The sequence below is a fragment of the Coffea eugenioides genome, chromosome 10 (assembly GCF_003713205.1).
Source record: "Coffea eugenioides isolate CCC68of chromosome 10, Ceug_1.0, whole genome shotgun sequence".
NCBI lineage: Eukaryota > Viridiplantae > Streptophyta > Magnoliopsida > Gentianales > Rubiaceae > Coffea > Coffea eugenioides.
The window spans coordinates 30386188-30409519 of record NC_040044.1 but is presented as its reverse complement, the minus strand read 5'-3'; the positions used below and the strand labels follow the sequence as shown (position 1 = coordinate 30409519).

Sequence of the window (23332 nt, the reverse complement as noted above, 5' to 3'; positions counted from 1 at the left end):
TTTTGTCTATGCTAGACGAATTTCTCCTGATGCACAACAAAATCTTGGTGGTTCCATATAGAAACGCTTAGCATGACAATGTGGACAATCAGGAACAGATGGGAGGATAGTTGGTTCTAATGGTATTTGCTGGACCAATGGTATATTCTTTGTGCGTCGCGTTTGAGCTAAGAGTGTTAAGCATGAATCTGAATGAGTTATAATATAAAAGTAGATAAAGTCTATTGTATCTATTAGGAGATTAAAACAATGAAAATGGTATGGAGGTTTCTGTCGCACCAATTCGATTTTGGACAAGTGTAGAGGAACTTGATGGTTCTGCTACTACTGTTGACTGTGCTGAAAATTAGTTATTGTAATTTCAGCTATGGTATTGATGTGAAGGTTAGAATGTATTTTAGACACGTGCTATAATAATATAGGATTAATTGTTTATTGATTTTACTGGAGTAAACAAGGAACGTACAAGTGTAGATTGGGCAAGTGAACCATTGAGGGACAACATCAGATGAAGGGGAATCGAAAATGTTTTCTAGGACTGGATCATTTGCTGCAGGAAGATGATCTATATATATATATATATATATATATATATATATAAGCATTTTATGCGATATTGAACTAAGGAATAAAAGAATGGCAAAAGTATATGAAAAAAGGCCAGAAGTGAATAAATACATGGATCAATTGCAGATATAGCTGATGTTGATAAGTTGTCCAATATATGAGGAAGTGGCATGACATGAAAAGGAAAACAGGAAGAAGGACTTGGAACAAAAGGTGAAGACTGGCAAAAAGCATCAAAAGGTCTATAAGGAAAGGAGCTGATAGCTGTTGTTGCAGTAGTATAAATAGGTACATCAACTAAATGGCCTTCATATCCAGAACAAATAGGAACAGATGGAACATCTGCAATGTTAGGAGTGCTGGATTTATCAACTGCAACAGAGTCTGTCTTTTGGTTCTCTATCTGTGCAGCCTGCTTGTGTCGTCTGGCTATTTCTGCAGCGTATCTGTCTCGTCGTCGTTGATTTTTTTGGATACGACATTCATCTTGAGAACAAATTTTACGCTTTCGAGGCATACTAAATAAAATTAATGGCCAAATAGGAGTACACGTTATAATTAATGATAGCTATGATTGGATATAAGAAGCAAAAAATGAATTCAGTTGGTATCAGCAATCTGAGATTATAGAATTGAGAACTACCATGCACTCATAAAATAGTAAAATGAATAATATGTAAACATAAACATAAAAATTGTAAGACAGTAGGCGGAATATAAAATGGAATACATCACCTTTAATTTGATATGCAGCAAGCACAACGGAATGGAATAGTGAGGGAAATGAGAAAAAGTGTGCAATTAAAATGTAGATCATAGCAAAGTCAGTGAAAAGGAAAGATAAAAAATTATAGTAATAATAATGATAATTATAATGAGTGAAAAAGTAAGTCATTATAAAATGAGCAACTCCTAAATAGGAAAGCATCATGCATGCAGATGCACGTAAGGGAAGAAAAAGTTCAAATCAAACAATTATGACATGCATCAGGCATCAACATCAGACACGCAACAAAAAAGGACATAAAATACAAACAAAAGGCAAGAAAAATGGAGGAGTACAAAGGAATATTTGTCTGATAGGACACAATAAATGAAGACAGAAATAGTATGAAAGGCAGTTAAATGGTCGAATGAAAGAACTGATAGAAGTCAGAATTTAGAAGTCTATTAACGGGAAACAAGGAGAAGAATAACAGCTAGGCAGAAAATTACTGAAAAAAAGACAGGACTAAAGAGTAAAGGATCTATTAGGAGGCAAAAGCAGTCATAAGAGATATAAATGCATATTCATAAATATAAAGGGAAATAGGCCATAATGATAAAACATGCATGTGTCATGGCAACAGGTCAAGCAAAAAAGACAAAGCAAAGCATTAACGCAAGAAAAGCATTGGATACATAGATGATACAGGTAAATCTAAAATGACCAAAAAATGGAAAGAAACACTGTTAAGACGGGAACTGAAGTATACAAAGTAACTTACCAGACAGGAGATTGAGCAGAGAAGACGCAATACAATAACAAAAAGTAACAGTGAAAGTGAGCCTCAATAAACCAAAGAAAAAACTGAGCTGAGAACCGGAGTCAACGGAATAAGTAAAATAATTACACAGCTAATAAAAGAAGGTACTTGGTGGCAGTAAAGATCCAACGGACAGGGAACTAGAAGGATTAAAATCAAGCATAATGAATGGTGATAAGATAATGTATGTACCAACTAAACATGTGGGTCTATTTAATGTAGATTAGATGGTGAAAAGAATTGATGTGAAAGGAATGAACAGAAATAGTGACCATGCAAGTAGATGAATGACAGTTGGCCATAAAGTAATGTAAATAGTAAATAAACACATGGGTACATTAAATGAAGATTAGATGGTGGTAAAATTTAGCATAAGAAAGAGTAAAAGAAAAGAAATATACTGAAGAATATAAATTCATAAATATAATATATACAAATTAAGGATTTTTAACAATTTGATATTATATATTTAGAAATCAAGGATTTTTAACAATTTGGTATTATAAATTTAGAAATCATATATTTATATTTATTGAGCGATTAATTCGTTTTTAAATAAATAAATATTCAATTGATTTATTTTGAAGTTTATATATATTAGATAGATGTTAACTATATATGGTTCTCATTGATTTGTATAAATATGAAACATCATAGTCAATTTATATATATTGATTACATATACATAGAATTTTTATTTATTTGTATATATTAGATAGATGCATGTAAGATTTTTATGAATTTGCAATTTTTTTCATATTTAATATTTTTGTTAAGATATACATTTCGAGAAAATTAATAAAAATAAAAAGAAAGTTATTGTATGTATATGTATTAGAAGTGCATAGCATTTTTAGCGATGTGTGTATTTTTGAATACCTAATATTTTTGTGAATATACACATTTTCAACAAAGTTAATGAATAAGCAAGTTAATAAATAAGCGAATAGATATAAAGAAGGAGGGACAATATCTCACATGTAAGATTTTTAGGGATTCGGGATTTTTTTGATATTAACATATTTGCTATTATATACACTATGGAGAAAATTAATAAATAAGTGAATAAATATAAAAAAGGAAGGAAAATCATAAACATAGAAATAAGATTAAAATTATAATTTTTTGATATAAATAACACATATTATACATTAATACAAAGCGGCATTATTAATTTATATATATTAGATACACACTAAACATATATATAATTTATATATATTAGATACAGACTAAAGACATAGAATTTGTATTCTTCTGCATATATTAGATGCACATTGAATTTTTATCGAGTCGTATATTTTTTAGAAAATTACTTTGTTCATAAATACATTTTGGAGAAAGTTAATAAATATAAAAGAGCAGAGGAAATTATATTTTGAAGAAAGCCATGTTAATATAAATTTAGGGAATCAATATTTTTGTGGAAATTTTGAAGAAAGTTAATAAATAAGCAAATAAATATAAAATAGCAAGGAAAATTAGGAAGAAATGAATAAATATAAAAAGAAAATTATTGAATGTATATGTATTAGACGTGCATAGCATTTTTAGCGATGTGTGTAATTTTTGAATACCTAATATTTTTGTGAATATACACATTTTCAACAAAGTTAATGAATAAGCGAGTTAATAAATAAGCGAATAGATATAAAGAAGGAGGGACAATATCTTATATGTAAGATTTTTAGGGATTCGGGATTTTTTTGATATTAACATTTTTGCTATTATATACACTATGGAGAAAATTAATAAATAAGTGAATAAATATAAAAAAGGAAGGAAAATCATAAACATAGAAATAAGATTAAAATTATAATTTTTTGATATAAATAACACATATTATACATTAATACAAAACGGCATTATTAATTTATATATATTAGATACACACTAAACACATATATAATTTATATATATTAGATACAGACTAAAGACATAGAATTTGTATTCTTTTATGTATATTAGATGCACATTGAATTTTTATCGAGTCGTATATTTTTTAGAAAATTACTTTGTTCATATATACATTTTGGAGAAAGTTAATAAATATAAAAAAGTAGAGGAAATTATATTTTGAAGAAAGCCATGTTAATACAAATTTAGGGAATCAATATTTTTGTGGAAATTTTGCAGAAAGTTAATAAATAAGCAAATAAATATAAAAGAGCAAGGAAAATTAGGAACATAAAAATGGGTAGTTTTTTAACTGATAAAAACGCAGACAAAGGAAACGCTAGAAGATAGCAATTACAAGAGTACAAGATGGAAGAAACATTTTTGAATGATAACAACGGGCACAAAGAAAACGGGTGAAGACAACAATTGCAGCAGTAGAAGATATGGAAGAAACAAAAGGACAAAATCGGTTGCAAAATTACAAAGGAACCAAGACAAAAGGGCATAATCGGAATACAAAGGATCATGAAGCTAGAAATGAAGACAGCAGTGGTCTAAGAAATCAACTCCAGAGCTGGCGAAAAGACACAAAAGACCAAAATTACTAACAGAATTGCATTGAAACCGGCACAATCAACTGTAGGTCGGGCTTCGCGGCTTTATGTAGTTTAGATTAGATTAGATCGATAGATAGATAGATTAGATATGTAGTTTAGATAGATAGATAGATATAATACTATATATATATATATATATATTTTAATTTAGACTCCGGTGGCGATTTAAGCCAAGAAAGCATAGGAAGAACCTGGAAAAGAGAAAAGGGAAAAACAGAAAATTCTCTCTGCGATGGCTTACGTCGAAAGAGGTACTTTTCTATCTAAATTTGGGGTTTATCTAATGCAACGATTTTGAGAAATCTTCTTGATTTTGAGCACGGTTTTGATTTGATTCTAATAGTTTATTGTGTAAATTTCGTGTGAATTGCAGATTTGATGTTTTTTTTTTGTTTTTAAGGTTTTCTTCTGCTTGGATTGGTAGTCAATTAGTTTTGTTTTGAGGTCTTTTTTTTTTTTTTTTTTGTTTTTGAGTCATTTTAGTTTGCTATATTTAATGGTTTGCTAGAACATATTTGTATCTGCAGCAGTGGAATGACAATTTGATTATAGAGTACAGATTAGGGCATATATTGATTGAAATAACTTGGTTTTCGAGTTAAAATCTATAGACGAAGAATGATTGTTCAATGATCACACATGAAGAAGCTAAAAAAAAGAAAAAAAAAAAAGAGAAGAATGAACAGGATTAAGATTGGAAACTTCAGTGGAAAGGGCTCGCCAATGGAAGTTGAGGGTTCAGTTTTTGACCATCAAGCTGCAACTTGACATTTGATTAGTGCGGCCAAAGTTGTCAGCCTCAGGCCCAGTAATTACTAGCTTAAGATCAAATTCTGTTGCATATTAAGCGTCTGTGAAGCGATTCACACCCGCTTGATAAGTTGTAAAATGGGCGTCTTTTTTTTTTTTTTTAAATCCATTTTGGTAATAATGTTTAGGACAACTTTTCTCTGGTCACATGTTCTGAAAGTTTGTCATTCACAGAGTTCTCATATTGTTGAAATGATCACCAGTCCAATTTTGTTATTTTTCTGTTGCACATTATTCATTTGTATCTCTATAATGTGTATATTCTATATCTAGATGTTGATATTGAATTATATTAGAAGATATTATCTCTACCGTATGCAATCCTTTTTATGATGAATAAATTAATTTCTTTGTCTTCTTCTTGAATAAGTGGATTTTGCCTGTGGAAGAAGGTTGTTTGGAAGCAAAAGATTGGCCAGTATATGAGGGGTAACATTTGGAAACAATCCATGCACAATTAAGGAAAATGGAAATCAATCACATGAATATAGTATTTCTTTGATCACTTGTCTACTTTTGATTCACTTCTCTATGTTCTTGTCACATTGTCACAAGGAAATGTTGGCTATCTAATATTTGGGTTCCTTCTGGGTCTTGATTTTTGGCTTGTTTCAGTTGCATTTCATTTTTCTCCCCCGTTCTCTTGTTTTGGAGAGCTTTTTTTCAGTTCTTTTAGGTATATGTTGAGAAACGATGTTTGGTGTCCCTTTGATATGCCTTTCAATATTCATGTAGACATGTTCATACAGGTGGCATGATACTACACTTATACATACCTAATAGCCATCAAGCTTATTGAACATTAAGGAAATCAAGGTTTTGTTTCTATCTCAAAGCCCAGATGAACTCAGACGGTCCTGCTATTGGTAAAGTTAAATCTTGGCAGTTGGCCACAAAAGATGTGGAAGGGGAAAAGAAAAACTTTTCCACTACCCAACCTGTATATTTCTAAAGTTAAGATATGGCTTCAGTATAGACAATCTGGTTTGCATGTCTGAGGTATTGATCTCTCTGATGTACAAATAACACCCGCTAACAAAAAACAATGTGCTTACCATTCTTTCTTCAGTAGGCAATGTTTTCTTATGGTATTTTTACAGCATTTGTTTGTAGGCTGGGGTATGAAAGAGTGGTAGAGGAATTACAAAGGGAAATAAAGTTCTAAAATAATGGCAACTGAAATAGGACATAAAGTTGGGTATTACAGTGAGTTACATTTGTTACAGTCCTGAAGGCTGAACAGCTTTCTGCTACCAGTCAAATTGTGGAAGCAAGTCTGTCTTGATCCCTCATTTTCCAGATTCTCTGGCATGTCAAAACAAGTTTAGTGGTTTATATGCTACTGTGTTTCCTAATTGGGATTTCGTCTTTCGCTGCTAAGCTAACTTGCAAATATTGACATTGGCAATGACTATTTTGAAGAAATACTTCAATTTGCAACCATAACTGATGCTAGTTGGTTTGAAGCTGGTGGTCATGAAAGCAGTCTATATCTGTCTACTATTGCCCGCCTAATTTTTGAAAAGTCTAGGATCAGATTGGCTTCATAATCAAATGATTTATTTCAGATGTCAGTGGATGATAATGCTATTATGCAAGGAAGTTCGTTTTATTTATTTTATTTTTGGGCTGGGAAACAAGGTGATAAAGTAATACCTGAATAGCTTCAAAACAGTTACTTCAAAACAGTTACTTCAAAACAGTTACTTCAAAGCAAGTCTGTCTTGATCCCTCATTTCTCTTCTTTCCCTTTCTTTTCTGTCCAAATCCTCCACTCCCAAACGTAGATTAGACTAGATTAGATTATAGGAATTCTATTATTCTACATTTGCGGAAAAAAAAGGGGGCTCATTCTTTTTTTACTTTCACTGTTTCTTCCTTTTTACTCAATCCACCGCGACCCTTCGCTTCTCATCTTCCCCTGATACCCAGATTTTGGAAAACATACAGGAAACACAAAACTCGTGCTTTAGGTGCCTACGATTTCAGTAACAAGCAGTCAGCCTCTTGAAAACGCTTTCTGGATCCCCAGGTTCCCGTCCGGCCTAGGGTTTATCGGGAACCTTCTGAGTTCTGAGGAAGAAGATGAATCCATTGACTTTAGTGAAGCGGATTCAGAACATCAATGCGAAAGAAGCAGCCCTGGGCATCTCCGACGAGGCGTCCTGGCACAGCAAGTACAAAGACTCTGCTTATGTTTACGCCGGCGGCCTCCCTTTTGACCTCACCGAAGGCGATCTCCTCGCCGTCTTTGCTCAGTAAGTCCGGGACTCGCTCAAAAGAAGTTATATTTTCAGCGCGGAAGTTAAATGTCTTTCAGTCGACCGACCCAAATAAAAAATAGTAATTTGATTATCCTTTTTATGCGATTATTGATGAACTGATTTTAGGTACGGGGAGATAGTTGATGTTAATCTTGTTAGAGATAAAGGCACCGGAAAATCTAAAGGCTTTGCTTTCATTGCTTATGAAGATCAAAGAAGCACAATTCTTGCCGTAGGTCAGTCCTCAGCATTCAGCAATTTCTGTAATTCTTTATTATTATTATTATTTCTCCGTTTTTTTGCGTTGGAAGATTATTTTTTGTATTTTAATTTAAAGTTTTTGGGGTTGTTAGATAATTTGAATGGTGCCCAAATTCTTGGGAGAACAATCAGAGTTGACCATGTTTCTAAATATAAAAAGAAAGAGGAAGAGGATGAAGAGACTGAGCAGCGAAAGAGGGAGGAGCGTGGGGTTTGCCGTGCCTTCCAGAGGGGTGAGTGCAATCGCGGAGCAGGGTGTAAATTTTCGCATGATGAACGAGTGAGTGAGATTTTTCTTTGTTTTGTTTTGTTTTTAGGCTTTTTGGATTGGGATTCTTAGTTCATATTAAAATGGCTAGTTGCACCATCTTTGATTTTAATTCCTGTTTATCAAAACAAGTAAGAACTTCAATGGTAATGTATTGCTTTCCTGTTTATTGCATTATCAGGTATTCTGTTTAATTCTGCTTGGTATTCTTTGCAGACGTAATTGCTCTAAAACTATAAACTGTCTCCGTTTTAGTTAATTTAGCATACAACTCTTGGTTGTAGTTAATGAAATAACATACTATGGATGTTTGGCTGAGTCACAATTTACCAGTCCTGGAAATGTTGCTGGGCTTCCGTAGTTAATAACTTATGAAGGCTACTTTTTGCTACTTACTTTATAGCTAGTATGTGTGATAGCATCTCTTAAGTTGCTTGTGCTTTTCTATTCTTGGTCTAGAGAGCTGCAAACACAGGATGGGGTCATGAGGAAGATAGACGTTCAAGATGGGCCAATGACAAGTTTGAGGGTTCCACAGGTAACAGAAAACAATCTGGTGTGCCAGACCGTGTTCTGGAATCTGCTAATCAGAAAGGGCGTGGGTTGACAGATAAGGACTACAGAGATTCCAGGGCGAAGGGCACCAAGACGGGCTTAGACAGACACTATGAACATGGTGAATTGAGTCCCACAGATAGGGGACACAGGGACTATGAGAAGAGATTGGACAGAAAGGAGACAGATGCGAGGCATAGGGATGACAGGAATGACTTGCGTGATAGAGAGTCAAGGAGGCGTGATGCCAAATCAAACTCGGGAGAAGATCGTAATGGTAGAGATGAGAAAAGATCAAGAAAGTATGAAGATGGATCCTACACAAATGAGGATAGAGATAGTAGGTGTTTGGACAGAAGGTCGACTCGTGATAAGGTAGCCTCCCCAAGCCGTCCTAGAAACTCTGATGATGATCATCGGCATAGGTCTCTCAGGTAGCAGGAATCCTCTAGTTTTGGGGACAGATGCTGGGCGTTTCTAATGACTACAGGCTCTTGGTTTTTGGCTCCACTGTACCCTTCTTCAGGTTGCCTAGTTTTATCATGCGTGAGGAAAATTGCAGCAAGGCAAATAATGACTTACTGCATACTGTTGCATTTGCTACAAGATGGTACTATTTGATACCTTAATTCCGAGGAAGGCATTTAATTAAGTAGGTGCCTCTCCCAAATGTTGCATTATCAAAGTTGTAATGGCTGTGTGAGACTAGGGATAAATCCGTTAGAACCCCTTGTTTGCATCAAGGTAAATGGTTCTTTGCCATTCAGTGTACTAATCTTCTAAGCCAAGTTTCCTTCTAGAGTTCACTTATCATCTTATTTTCTGTTTAAAATCATTATGTAGTATCTTTTAATGATAATCTACTGCAAATCTACCCATACTGCATTAATGTTAGATCACATTTATATCTACCACTGACACTTCATAATAATTTTATAGTAGTAGATTTTATTTGTGGTTCTACAGCAGCCACAAGTATATTAGTATCTTCCACTTCTTTTTCCTTTTCAAGCTGAGATTAAGGTGGCGTTTGGTTCGCACATCGGAATTGGATTCGGATTCGGAATCGGATATCTTGGGTTTGGAATGAGGTCATTCATTCTAATACATTTGTTTGGTTCAAGTACCTGGAATGTGTATCATTACTATAGTTGATGTTTGGTTCGTCGACTCTTTCGGAATGGAATATAATAAATATATTATAAATCACATTATAAATGATAGTTATTGGCTCTTTGTAAATGAGATATAAGAAATTTTTACTAATTAAATATATTAGTATAAATGTATTAGTAAATTTAGTCTAACTGATTAATAATTTCTATTAGTAAACATGTATAATTATTAGTATAATTGATAATATTAATTATATTACACAAATTAATATACATTATATAATATATATAACTAATATTATTATTATTATAAGTTTGTAACTAATTAAATTAAATATTATATATATATAATTAAATATAAATATACAAATGTTATAATATAAATATACAATTATAATTATATAATATATACAAATATTAATTATACAAATATTTTATATAAATGTAATATATATTACATATTAAATATAGTTGTTATTATATATTATTTTATTTAAAATAATAATAATTATTATAATTATATAATTTATTAATATTACATACATGTATATATTATAATTATACGCACATATAATATACATTTATAAATATACATATATATTATAAATATATTATTATATAATATTAATATATTTATAATATATATTATATAAGTATAATTATATTTAACTAAATAATTATAAGTATAATTATATAATATAATAATATCATTATTATAAGTTTGTAACTAATTAAATTAAATATTATATATAATTAATTATAATTATATGAAAGTTATAATATAAATATAAATATATAAATATATAATATATAAATATTAATTGTACTAATATTTTATATAAATATAATGCATATTAGTTAGATATAGTTATTATATATTATTATATTTAAAATAATAAATATAATTATAATTATATAATTTATTAATATTATATACATGTATTTATTTTAATTATATGCACATATAATATACATTTATAGATATACATATATATTATAAATATATTATTATATAATATTAATAAATTTGTAATATATATTATATAAATATAATTATATTTAACTAAATAATTATAATATATATTTATATAATGTACTAATATTATAATTATAATATATTATATATATGTATATATTATAATATATAATAAATATAATAAATATAAATATTAATTATATCATTGTATAATTATAATATGTAATTGGATTTGTTTCTTGGAATCAAACTTGGGAATCGGACGAAACCCACCAAAATACTTGGAAATGGAGAAACACCAAATTTTTAGAAATCATTCCAAGATTTCAATTCCCATTCCAGTGAACCAAACACCATTTATGGGGTTCATTCCATTCCCCGAATCCGATACCCTCTTACCAAACGCTCCTAAGTGTGTCTAAAACTAAACTAAAAGCATAGGGGCAATACATCTAATTGTGCTCTACGAATGACATGAATGTTTTTCTGGACATTCTATAAGAAATTATTTCTTATTAATATTCGTTTAGTGCTTTATTACGTACTTGAAACTTTTCCTGTACCAATAAATGGAGCTTTTCTCTGCTAGTTGGTATAGAAAGTCCTAATCAGTAACCACTTACTATTCTTCTTCTGTTCTCTCTTCCTTTATTGAGAAATACCTGAGCCTCTTTTTTAATCCTGAATGTTACACCCTTTACTCTGCATAAGAATATGCTTTGCATAGATATTGCCTGTGACGTTTGAAGTTTCCCTACTATTACTCTAAGAAGTTTTATCCTGTTGTAATAAGTGTACTATCTTCATATTATTGTTACAACTTGAAACAAAAATTTGGGGCTTGTCATGTTTTCAGTGTCTGAAAAAATATTTAAAAAACTCTTCAGCTTTGAAAGGTTGGAATAGGACTAACAGAAATTGTTTATTTGTTTGTTTTAGCAATTTGTTGGTCTTCATATTTAATTGTCCTTAGTATATGGGTGGTTTTGTGTAGGAATGTACTCCTTTTGGACTTTTAATAGATGGTATAAATCAAACGCTCTAATTCTTGAAAGAAATGAAGAGTTAGACTAAATTCTTTTTAATAAAATGAAAGTTTGAATAATTAGTGGTTTGCATAGCCCATATACTGACAATAAAGTAGGCAGGAAAAACGCTATTGAGCATCTCTGCTTTTGATACACAAATGCATAGCGAAAGAGGCACTTTTCCATCTTTCTATTTTCTTTTAGAATAGTTAAGGAAAATGTCTAAGCAACAATTGTATATTCAAGTTATTATCAGCAGGTTGAAGGGAATTTCCATCACCATTAAACAAATAGCTACACAAGAACCTAAACTGTTAATGTAATTTCAGAGAAATGCATCACCACTGTTATTGTATGGAACAGGAGATCCTGCTGAAAGGTTTTCTGTAACTGGAGGTGGACTCGAATAGTGGCGAAAATATGAAGATCTTAAATTGGAGCTGAAATTAGTAAGAGATAGGAGATGAAATTTTTCCGAAACCATTTACACCATTGGTCTGACTTTTCATGTCTTCAGAGACGGTTTCCTAGAGTATGCTTTCTACGAACTTCTTATCTGCATGTAAGATATCTCCTGTTTTCTTTAAATACCAGAAGGCCAAAGGATTGCATATGATTTATAAAGATGAAATTTAGCTGTCAATAAATGTTGAATAGACCTTGCATCCGGTGATTGGTTGTGAGTCCACTCTAACAGAAACTGAAGTGTTAGGTTGAATATAAAAAGATCCAAAAGAGCAGTGACTTCCTTCAAGTTTTTCTGATTTTCCCTTCAATATAGCAAGCTTTTGTTCAATTGAGTTAGTGGTATGGCTTAAGCACCAAAGGGAATGAAACGCATGCAACTGCTGATTCAGTTTAGTTCATGAAACATTTCAGAAAAACTGCTGACTTGTAGAAGTTCTGATGTAGCTTCACTCAAAATGAAAGCACCGGAGAATGCTTCAATGTAAGAGAAAGGAAGAATCAAAAGGGGAAAACGAATTTTTAAGTGAAAATAAAAACATTCACCTGCACAAGTGAAGAATGGTGGTTCAGATCCTTCAGTGACAACATAGAGAGGAGTCTGCAATTGATGCTGCTTAAGTGAATTTTCCTTCCCAAGGAACTTCTGGTTTCTCCAAGGTAGAACAATAAATGAATAACATGGATATTGTAACCAAAGGTAACATAAACCACGATGCTTCACGCATGGCAAAAAATCATCAATATGTGTGTGAAAAATGTTAAAAGTACAAGTTTAAAGAGCATATGTCCTAGATAGAGCTGTAAACGAACCGAATCGAACCGAGTATCTCATGTTTGAGTTCTGTTCGTTAAGCAGTTCGAACAACGTTCGTGTTCGTTCGTTAATTTTCGAACTCCAAACCTGTGTTCGTGTTCGGTTCGTTAAGTAAAATTCGTGTTCGAGTTCGAGTTCGAGTTCGAGTTCGGCTCGTTTAACATAAACGAGCCGTTCGCGAACATGTTCGAAATGCTCGAATCCAAATTATTTTATGCCTTAAATATGCCATGCAAATTATTAATCATTCTAAAAAATAATTAAAGCACTAAGTGACTAAATTCTATTATTCATTAACTATATAACTAACATTAACATAAAAACAACAAATAAAACAAAGAAATTTGCCCTCCAAATATAAAAGTCCAGCCATAAAATTAACCCTAAAATTTGTTAAATGATAATTATGTCTATGTTCGCGAACGTTCGTTAAAACTCGCGAACATGTTCGTGTTCGCGAACGTTCGTTTAGCATGTTAGCGAACGTTCGTTAAAACTCGCGAACATGCTCGTGTTCGCTCGATTATTAATCGAACAAAAAAATTCGTTCGAACTCGGTTCGTTTAAAATTTCGAACGAGCCTTTCACGAACACGAACGAGCCGAAACGAACCGAGCTACCGAACAGCTCGGTTCGTTTAACAGCTCTAGTCCTAGACCGTAAAGCCGACATGATGTGTTCTGTTCTGGCTTAGAAACCACAGGTTCTTGAACCATACATGTCAAAGAAAGTATAGATGCACCATATAATTTTTATTCTAGAAGCTGCTAAACCAACATATGCTAAGGCCATATGAAAGCAAAATCTTCCGAACAGGCCAGAAAAAAAAGCTAAATGAATCATTCAAGAAAAGCATTCAATCATAACCAGGCCAAGAGTAACTGAGTAAGAGCTTGATGCTTTGACTTAGCAGGTGAATGGTGCCCCGCCCAGACATAGATATCAGAATGGCAATCTAGTACTAGCACATCTTCTGCTGTTAAATCATGCTGGGAGAAGTTAACCGTCTTCCTAATGTCACCAGAAACTTGGTTCCATGAACTATATAGACAAAAAAATCTCAGCGGCCATTATGTTGTTGTCCCGTTGACTTTTGACTATTAAATAAATTTTTGTAATAAATTAGCCACTAAGCTAACCAATACACTTGTGGTCACTTTGTCGACTATTGCTCTTAATCTACAAAATAATCAGAACACGTGTTAAAATGCAAATGTATGTTTGTACCATAGGTATTTTTTGTAGAGCAATAGTTGACGAAATGGTCATGAGTGTGCCGATTAGTTAGTTTAGTGGTTAATTTGTGATGAAAAATTATTTAGTAATCAAAAGTCGACGCGAGTAATAGTTTAATATCCGTTGAAATTTTTGCCCAACTTTATATGTCACATGTAATAAGGTCCACGAATCACTGCAAAAATGTGATCCTGAAGAATAAACTTGTCTTAAATATGTTTCTGTCCTAATCACATCCACTAAAGTCTATAACAAAGTGTAAACAAAAGAAACAGGAAAGGAAGGAAAAAGAGAAAATGCCCCTCCAGCTTTGAAAATCTGTACCTTTTCTTGCATCTGTTGAATTATGAGGTACAACGCAGATTGTGCCATTCTTCGCTTGATGATCACTTCTTTCTGTCTTTTTTTTGGGTTTACGGTGCAGCTTCCTAGCTTTCAAGTCTGTTTTGAGAAGATTAAACAACTTTCAAGAATTTCGTCAGGGCTCCAAGAACATGAGTTGGCTTTTGGATAGCTACTTTCATCTTTGAACTTTAAATCAAAAGGAGCCTTTTTGTTAATAGCAATTGGTGTTTTACTGGCTAAAATGTGTATTTATTTTGCTTGTTGGCTAACATTTTTCATGTTGGTTTAATAATTTTAGAAATGTATTAAACTAGCTAATAATTTTTGAGAAATTATTATCCTGAAAATTAACTCAAAGATTACATATCATAGTGGGACTAGAGTAGTGAGAAGAAGAAATCTAAACATACGTAAAAGAAGTAATTAGAACTAGTATTCTTTGAGTTTAATTTCACTTTACAACTTTCAATTATATTCACTTTTTTTAATCCTTAAACTTTAAAATAAAACACTATGTCTCTAAAAAAATAGAATCTCTCCAACTTTAATCTCTGAAAGTTTAAAATTGTTCCACTTAAGTATAAAATCTATCCCGCGTCTATCAACGAGTTTACTTAAGTGGGACAAAATTTATTTTAAAAAATAAAATATCTGATTTTAAAGTTTAAAAAATAAAGGCTCTGTTTGGATTCAAGAGTTTTTCAAAAATTAGTTTTTTAAATACTATTAAAATTTTTAAAAAATACTGTAAAAGATACTCTAAAAAATAAGGGAAAATGACATGTTTCATCCTTCACATTTCGCAAAAATATTCTTTTCGTCCCTCACTTTTAAAATGAAGCAAATTCGTCCCTGACATTTAAAAATTAAAGCTATTACATCCCTGAACCTAATTTTCAATCTGAATCAAACCATTCAATAACCCAGTAATAAATTTCGAAAATAGAATTGATAGATCACTCGGTCAATTTCATCATATTCACATGACATTTATTAATCCAAAAAAATATAAATTATAACATAAAAGGCCATTCTTTGTCTTGGAATAGTAGAGTTTTTTTTGGGTAAATCTTTTCATACACCGTTAGTATATCCGCTTGCGAATCTAGATGTGTATCATAAATATAAAATTTGGTGTTTAAATTTAAATTGAAATGATATGGCGATACATAAAACCGTCAGTGTATACAATGATAATGTAGGAAAGATTAATCTTTCTTTTTTATGTTATAATTTTTTATTTTTTATTTTTGGGTTCATTAAATTTTACATGAATATCATGTTGAATTAACCAAGTGATCTACCAATTACACCCTAAAATTTCTAATCAGTTGATTGGTGGTTTGATTCAGATTGAAATTTGGGTTCAGGGATGTAAGAACTTCAGTTTTTAAATGTCAAGGACGAAATTGCTTCGTTTTAAAAGTGAGGGACGAAAAGAATATTTTTGTGAAATGTGAAAGGATGAAACCGATCATTTTCCCAAAAAATAATTTAATTTTTTTAATGTTTAAAAAATATCCCAAAATATATTCTAAAAACTCTTCTACTCTTAAATATCCCAAAATATTTTCTAAAAATATCTCAAAACATACTATAAAAACCTGCTACAATAAAAATTTTTTCAAAAACACCACAAAAAAAACTAATCTAAACGGAATCAAAGTAAGTTGAAGGATGTAAAATGAAATTAACAAGTATTCTTCCAACCAAAATGTCATCGGACCAGAACTCTTTCATTGACGTGGCATCTTACCACTGGTTTAGGGTCTCTAGACCACGTAACAAAAAACCAGCGTTTACTTTAAGTCAACGGTCCCCACGTCGGTAGAGTGTAGACTAATCCAGACGACTATTAGATCACGATGATGAAGTCGACGGTTCTCCAGAATCGGCGTATGATGAACTTTAGCACACATGATTTTATTATACAATACTATATATTTTAATTTAGGCTCCTTTGGCGATTTAAGCCAAGAAAGCATTGGAAGAACCTGGAAAAGAGAAAAAGGAAACACAGGAAATTCTCTCTGCGATGGCCTACGTCGAAAGAGGTACTTTCTGTCTAAATTTGGGGTTTATCTAATGCAACGATTTTGAGAAATCTTCTTGATTTTGATCATGGTTTTGAGTTGATTCTAATAGTTTATTGTGTAAATTTCGTGTGAATTGCAGATTTGATGTTTTTTTTTTTGTTTTAAGGTTTTCTTCTGCTTGGATTGGTAGTCAATTAGTTTTGTTTTGAGGTTTTTTTTTGTTTTTGAGTCATTTTAGTTTGCTATATTTAATGGTTTGCTAGAACATATTTTTATCTGCAGCAGTGGAATGACAATTTGATTATAGAGTACAGATTAGGGCATATATTGATTGAAATAACTTGGGGTTTTTGAGTTAAAATTTATAGACGAAGAATGATTGTTCAATGATCACACATGAAGAAGCTGAAAAAAAGGGACAAAAAAAAGAATGAACAGGATTAAGATTGGAAACTTTAGTGGACAGGGCTCGCCAATGGAAGTTGAGGGTTCAGTTTTTGACCATCAAGCTGCAACTTGACATTTGATTAGTGCGGCCAAAGTTGTCAGCCTCAGGCCCAGTTATTACTAGCTTAAGATGAAATTCTGTTGCATATTAAGCGTCTGTGAAGCGATTCACACCTGCTTGATAAGTTGTAAAAGGGGCCTCTTTTTTTTTTTTAAATCCATCTTGGTAATAATGTTTAGGACAACCTTTCTCTGGTCACATGTTCTGAAAGTTTGTCATTCACAGAGTTCTGATATTGTTGAATTGATCACCAGTCCAATTTTGTTATTTTTCTGTTGCATATTATTCATTTGTATCTCTATAATGTGTAAATTCTATATCTAAATGTTGATATTGAATTATATTAGAAGATATTATCTCTATCGTATGCAATCCTTTTTATGATGAATAAATTAATTTCTTCGTCTTCTCCTTGAATAAGTGGATTTTGCCTGTGGAAGAAGGTTGTTTGGAAGCAAAAGATTGGCCAGTATATGAGGGGTAACATTTGGAAACAATCCATGCACAATTAAGGAAAATGGAAAGCAATCACATGAATATAGTGTTTCTTTGATCACTAGTCTGCTTTTGATTCACTTCTCTATGTTCTTGTCACATTGGCATAAGGAAATGTTGGCTATCTAACATTTGGGTTCCTTCTGGGTCTTGATTTTGGCTTGTTTCAGTTGCATTTCATTTTTCTCCCCGTTCTCTCATCTAGAGAGCTTTTTTGCAGTTCTTTTAGGTACATGTTGAGAAACGATGATTGGTGTCCCTTTGATATGCCTTTCAATATTCATGTAGACATGTTCATACAGGTGGCATGATACTACACTTATACATACCTAATAGCTATCAAGCTTATTGAACATTAAGGAAATCAAGGTTTTGTTTCTTTCTCAAAGCCCAGATGAACTCAGATGCTCCCACGATTGGTAAAGTTAAACCTTGGTAGTTGGCCACAAAAGATGTGGAAGGGAAAAAGAAAAACTTTTCTGCTACCCAACCTGTATATTTCTAAAGTTAAGATATGGCTTCAGTATAGACAATCTGGTTTGCATGTCTGAGGTATTGAACCCTCTGATGTTTTACAAATAACACCCGCTAAAAAAAAACAATGTGCTTACCATTCTTTCTTCAGTAGGCAATGTTTTCTTATGGTATTTTTACAGCATTTGTTTGTAGGCTGGGTTTCTGCGGTATGAAAGAGTGGTAGAGGAATTACAAAGGGAAATAAAGTTCTAAGATAATGGCAACTGAAATAGGACATAAAGTTGGGTATTACAGTGGGTATTACAGTCCTGAAGGCTGAACAGCTTTCTGCTACCAGTCAAATTGTGGAGGCAAGTCTGTCTTGATCCCGCATTTTCCAGATTCTCTGGCATATGGAAATGTATCTTGTGGCAGTTATGGAGTACAAGTTTCAGAGTTTATATGCTACTGTGTTTCCTAATTGGGATTTCATCTTTCACTGCTAAGCTAACTTGCAAATATTGACATTGGCAATGACTATTTTGAAGAAATACTTCGATTTGCAACCATAACTGATGCTTGTTTGTTTGAAGCTGGTGGTCATGAAAGCAGTCTATATCTGTCTACTATTGCCTGCCTAATTTTCGAAAAGTCTAGGATCAGATTGGCTTCATAATCAAATAATTTATTTCAGATGTCAGTGGATGATTATGCTATTATGCAAGGAAGTTCGTTTTATTTTATTTTATTTTTGGGCTGGGAAACAAGGTGATAGAGTAATACCTAAATAGCTTGAAAACAGTGTAACTTTTTGTCACATGTATGTTTTAGGGGTTGTCAAATCCAAACGATCATTATGGAGATTGAGAACAATCACTGACTTTTTCTGGGCCATTGTCAACTTCATTGGGGTGTTCTTCACGACAATGTTCTCGGTAATTTCAGAATTTGCATGTGTTTTATTCTTGCCATCATTGAATAGAATTCTGATCTCTCGTGGTGCCTTCTATAGATGGAAAAGACAGATGCATACCGGAAGGGCTCTGGTGGAAGTAAGAAATGGGATGGTGGCGGCCCTGGAGGTCCTGGAAGTGGTCCATATGGTAGAGGCCCTCGTGGGCCTCCACGTGGATTAGACAATGTCCGGGGGATCGATCACAGTAAATTCTATTCCTTTAGTAAATTGATCTTCTGAGAAGCAAAAGATAATATGTTCTTGTACTTTAAGTTGCAAGCTAATGACTTGGTTCTGGTTTAATACAGGTTCTCTTCCTGCATGTGGCTCTTGCTGCGGTTGAATAGTGCACTTGGTATCAAAGAGCATATTTTGCAAATTAAACGTAAAACGTTAATGTTGTGCTTATAGTTGGAATTCCTCTGGTGCGTATGAAAGTTAAAATGTACATCTGTTATCTGGAAGATTTGAGGCTTTAATGTGTAATGGAGATTTTTTGAACCTTAACATGGGCTCAAAGTCTTGTGTGTCCAAATAATGTCTCAGTTTGAGCTGTTTGTTAATGTGATCTCTTGAGCTGGTTCTGTCTATGCTAGGTCTGCACATTTAATGCCTACGTATTTTAGGATTCTCTTTTTCTGGCTACATCATCTATCTAATTGCTAGTATTCAGTCTGCTACATCATCTATCTGATTGATCTCCTGTGTGGAAATAGGTTGCAATCCTATTTATGTTCATCATCTAGGCTTTTACGTGGTTTGATCACTCCTACTTGTGTGGTAGTAGTAACGTGAGGAAAAATTATTCCCTGGGGGTATTATCAGGTTCTGCCATTGCAATTTCAGCAACATAGCAGTGTTGGGTGTACTGGAGCATCCAATACAACAAACGATTTTGACAGACTTCTTGGGTGGCCAGGTGTCATTTCGAATAATCAATGAAGTGCACAATTAACAAGCTTAACCGAGGGCAAAAAGTATGAATAGATCTCAGAAAGTTTGCTTCGTGTATAACCGTTTATAAAGTACCATCAAGGTGGTTATCTCAAAAAAGATATTTAAGTCGTATGATCTTTTGTGTGTGTGTTGTATTACGCTAAAGACAGTTAAAAAGTATACTAGGGTGATTAAAAAAGATTAATATTTTATGCATTGACGGTGTAATTTATTTACACTAGCTACTCAAAAATGTGATTTGATAATTTTGTCCATCAAAAATAATATCATACAACACACGTGGTGGATTTTGACAAAAAATTAGTAGAAAATTTAGGTAGGGATCAAATTTGACTAATGTAAATTTGTAAGGAACGCAAAATTACGTTTTTAAAAATAAAAGACAAAAAAATTCATTTTACAAAAGAATAAATTTTATATATACTGTCGTGTATATTTAATGCGAAAGACGTTTTGAACGATTTTTCCTTTTAAATTTCAATTTGTAGGTGGCATGATTTGAACATACTAGCGTAAAAACATTATATACTAACAAGGTATAAAAAATTTATCTATTAACATTAAAAAATAGGAGAAGGATTGAGGATAAAATAACGAAACTCAAATAAATATGATTTCACGAACTTTTGAAGGGACTAGAGTACTGGACTGACTGATTTAAAAAGACTCGAGGACTTGATAAGAATTTATTGAAGTTGAAGGACGGTAAGGTAAAGAACCTTTATACAAGTACCTTTTGGGGACATCTTGAAGAAATTTATCCTTAAGCTTCCCATTACCCAACGGCTGAGGGCTGAGGCTACCTAGTACCTACCCATTTAATAAATCAATAGCAAAATAAAGAAAAGAAAAGACGTAGCATTTGCCAAGTATCTCTCTTTAATTCACAAAAGGAAATCCCGAAAAAAAAAAAAGTCTTCCTTTCTTTGGTTGAGTTTCATGCACTTCAAAACTCCATGGCTTTAGAAGTTGGATGGCTATGCATAGTACAAGTTAAAACATTTAGCACCAAACATATTCGCAGCTCGGGCGGACTTCGCGTTCTTAGTTAAGGCGCCGGTCCTGGTTTCGATTCCGCGCTTGGGCTGCCTGGGGTAATTTCCTGAGGATCGGTGGGGCCCGCTTTCCTCGAGGTTGGTAGGATTAGTCGGGGTGAGCCCGGACACCTTCCAACTGAAAAAAAAAAAAAAAACATATTAGTTGAATATGAGTGCCTTGAAAAAGGTATCATGTTGCTTATTTAATGATGTGAAACACATACAACCAGTGTCCAACTAAATGCAGAAAACCCACGAACTATTACAGCAGTTGTATTTTACACTCTAAACTATTTTAATAGGTACTTTATAATCTTGGTCAACTAAAAAATAATGAAAAAAATTGATGCCATCTAAATAATTGATGAAATGACCAACATATCCTCTATTTAAATCCTAAGTGGCAAAAATACCATTTTGGTGGGAAAAAATTGCCACTTTAAATAGACTAAGTTTCACTTTATAATAAAAGTTTAATTGAAAACAAATAAATTTAAAATACGTGGTCATTTTGGGTGGTAACTAAGGTTGTTAGGGTTCAAACATAAGGGGTAAAATATGAAAATTAAATTGTTGACAGGCTACTCTTGCAATTTCTAAAATCTCATCATCATAACCCAGAGCTTCATATAATAGGCAAAATTTTACTTGAAATCCTCACAAGAATTTAAATGGAGTAGAACCAAAATTTTTTATAAGAATTTAGACAATAATAGCTGCAAAGGTTCAATATCAAACCTGAATTGGAAAAAAAAAAATCAAAGCTAAATTGAAACCCACATATTAGTAAACAAAATATTGGACTTAGAAGTTTCAACAAAATACAGTAAATTATCCACTTAGTTATATGCATGCAACAAGAAAACTAAAGTACAACTAGGAATTAGAGGAATAAACCGGATTTCACATTGCCCTTTCCCGACTTGAAATTTACTGGAATCCTGTTTATTCCTCTAATTCCTACTTGACGTGGATGGAAAATTACTCGACTGTTATTATAAAGTGAAAACTAGTCTCTTAAAAGTGAAATTTTTTTTTCCCATTCAAAGGAAATTTTTTTCCCATTGAAAGGAAATTTTTGCCACTTAAGCTTTTAATAGAGGATAAATTAGTCCTTTCATCAATTACATGGATCATTTTTTATTTGACAAAGGGTATAAAGTGCCTATTCAAATACTTGTGTAAAATTATAAAGTGCCAACTTGAGAGAAATTTTTTGGTAATAAATTAATAAATAAGACTACAAAAGGGTATTTTTGGCATGAATTTCTCCTTTCTCTCCTCAAATTCACTTTTTAATATTACTTTTCATATCATAGGCTAATTTGTAACAACAAAATTGGAATTAAAGGGGGTAAGTGAAATTTTTGAAAGCTCAATAATATTGTCAAAAAGCTTCAGGGGAAGTTCCTGAAACTATCCTGCATAATAAAGACATAAATTGAGAAAAGCGCTATACACATTGTGATTTTCTGTGGTCTATTTGTGACTTCAAAATTTTCGCATTGAGTTTGAATTGCATGTGACGAAGTTAAAATGCTTCCTCGTGAATTTCTCCATCCTTTTCGCTTTTTCTCTGTATAAAATGGAGCAAACCATGATGAAAAAACAGAGAATCTCGAGTGAGGAAAGCATTTGGTACTCATATGCCTACTTTGATAAGTAGAAAAAACTGCATTAATCGTATATGCACTAATAATATATATACTATTGGATTTAGATGCATACCATACGTTTAAAATTTAGAATTCAAATTTAAATTAAAATTAGTAGTCATATATTCAAACTTGATAGTATAGATACTGTTAATGTATAAAAAATTAATCCCTTATTTGCGATGATAACATATGTACTTGCTGCAGTTAATTTGTAGCAATAATTTTAGAAACCTCTCTTGAGGTGTTTGACCATTTCACTTGGCTCCAATGTGGTTTCAAATATTACACTTACTTCCCCTATTTTGAATTTCTATGTAACAAAATCAGTCCATATATCTAAAACAATAATATTAATTGTTGAAAAGCAATTTTTCTCTTAAACTACCCGTGCATACTAACATAATAGATTAAACTAAAGGAAGATTGACTACAAAAGTGCAATCAAAGGAACTGAATTGATCTGACAAAATTATTTCAAGCT

General features: G+C 32.3%; 2 protein-coding genes across 2 annotated transcripts; both read left to right on the top strand.

Moving 5' to 3' along the window:
• Nucleotides 1–4772: 4772 nt before the first annotated feature.
• On the top strand, nt 4773–9571 carry LOC113748856 (zinc finger CCCH domain-containing protein 25-like). The gene is made up of 5 exons (XM_027292437.1): nt 4773–4860; nt 7370–7677; nt 7810–7919; nt 8037–8224; nt 8672–9571. Exons 2-5 carry the CDS (start codon nt 7505–7507, stop codon nt 9203–9205), a joined length of 1005 nt encoding a protein of 334 aa, XP_027148238.1. The 5' UTR covers nt 4773–4860; nt 7370–7504; the 3' UTR covers nt 9206–9571.
• A 7066-nt stretch (nt 9572–16637) lies between these two features.
• On the top strand, nt 16638–19844 carry LOC113748857 (selenoprotein K). Its single transcript, XM_027292438.1, has 4 exons — nt 16638–16803; nt 19076–19179; nt 19257–19404; nt 19508–19844. The coding sequence occupies exons 1-4, from the start codon at nt 16785–16787 to the stop codon at nt 19540–19542; spliced, it is 306 nt and encodes a 101-aa protein (XP_027148239.1). The 5' UTR covers nt 16638–16784; the 3' UTR covers nt 19543–19844.
• The last annotated feature ends 3488 nt before the right edge of the window (nt 19845–23332 follow it).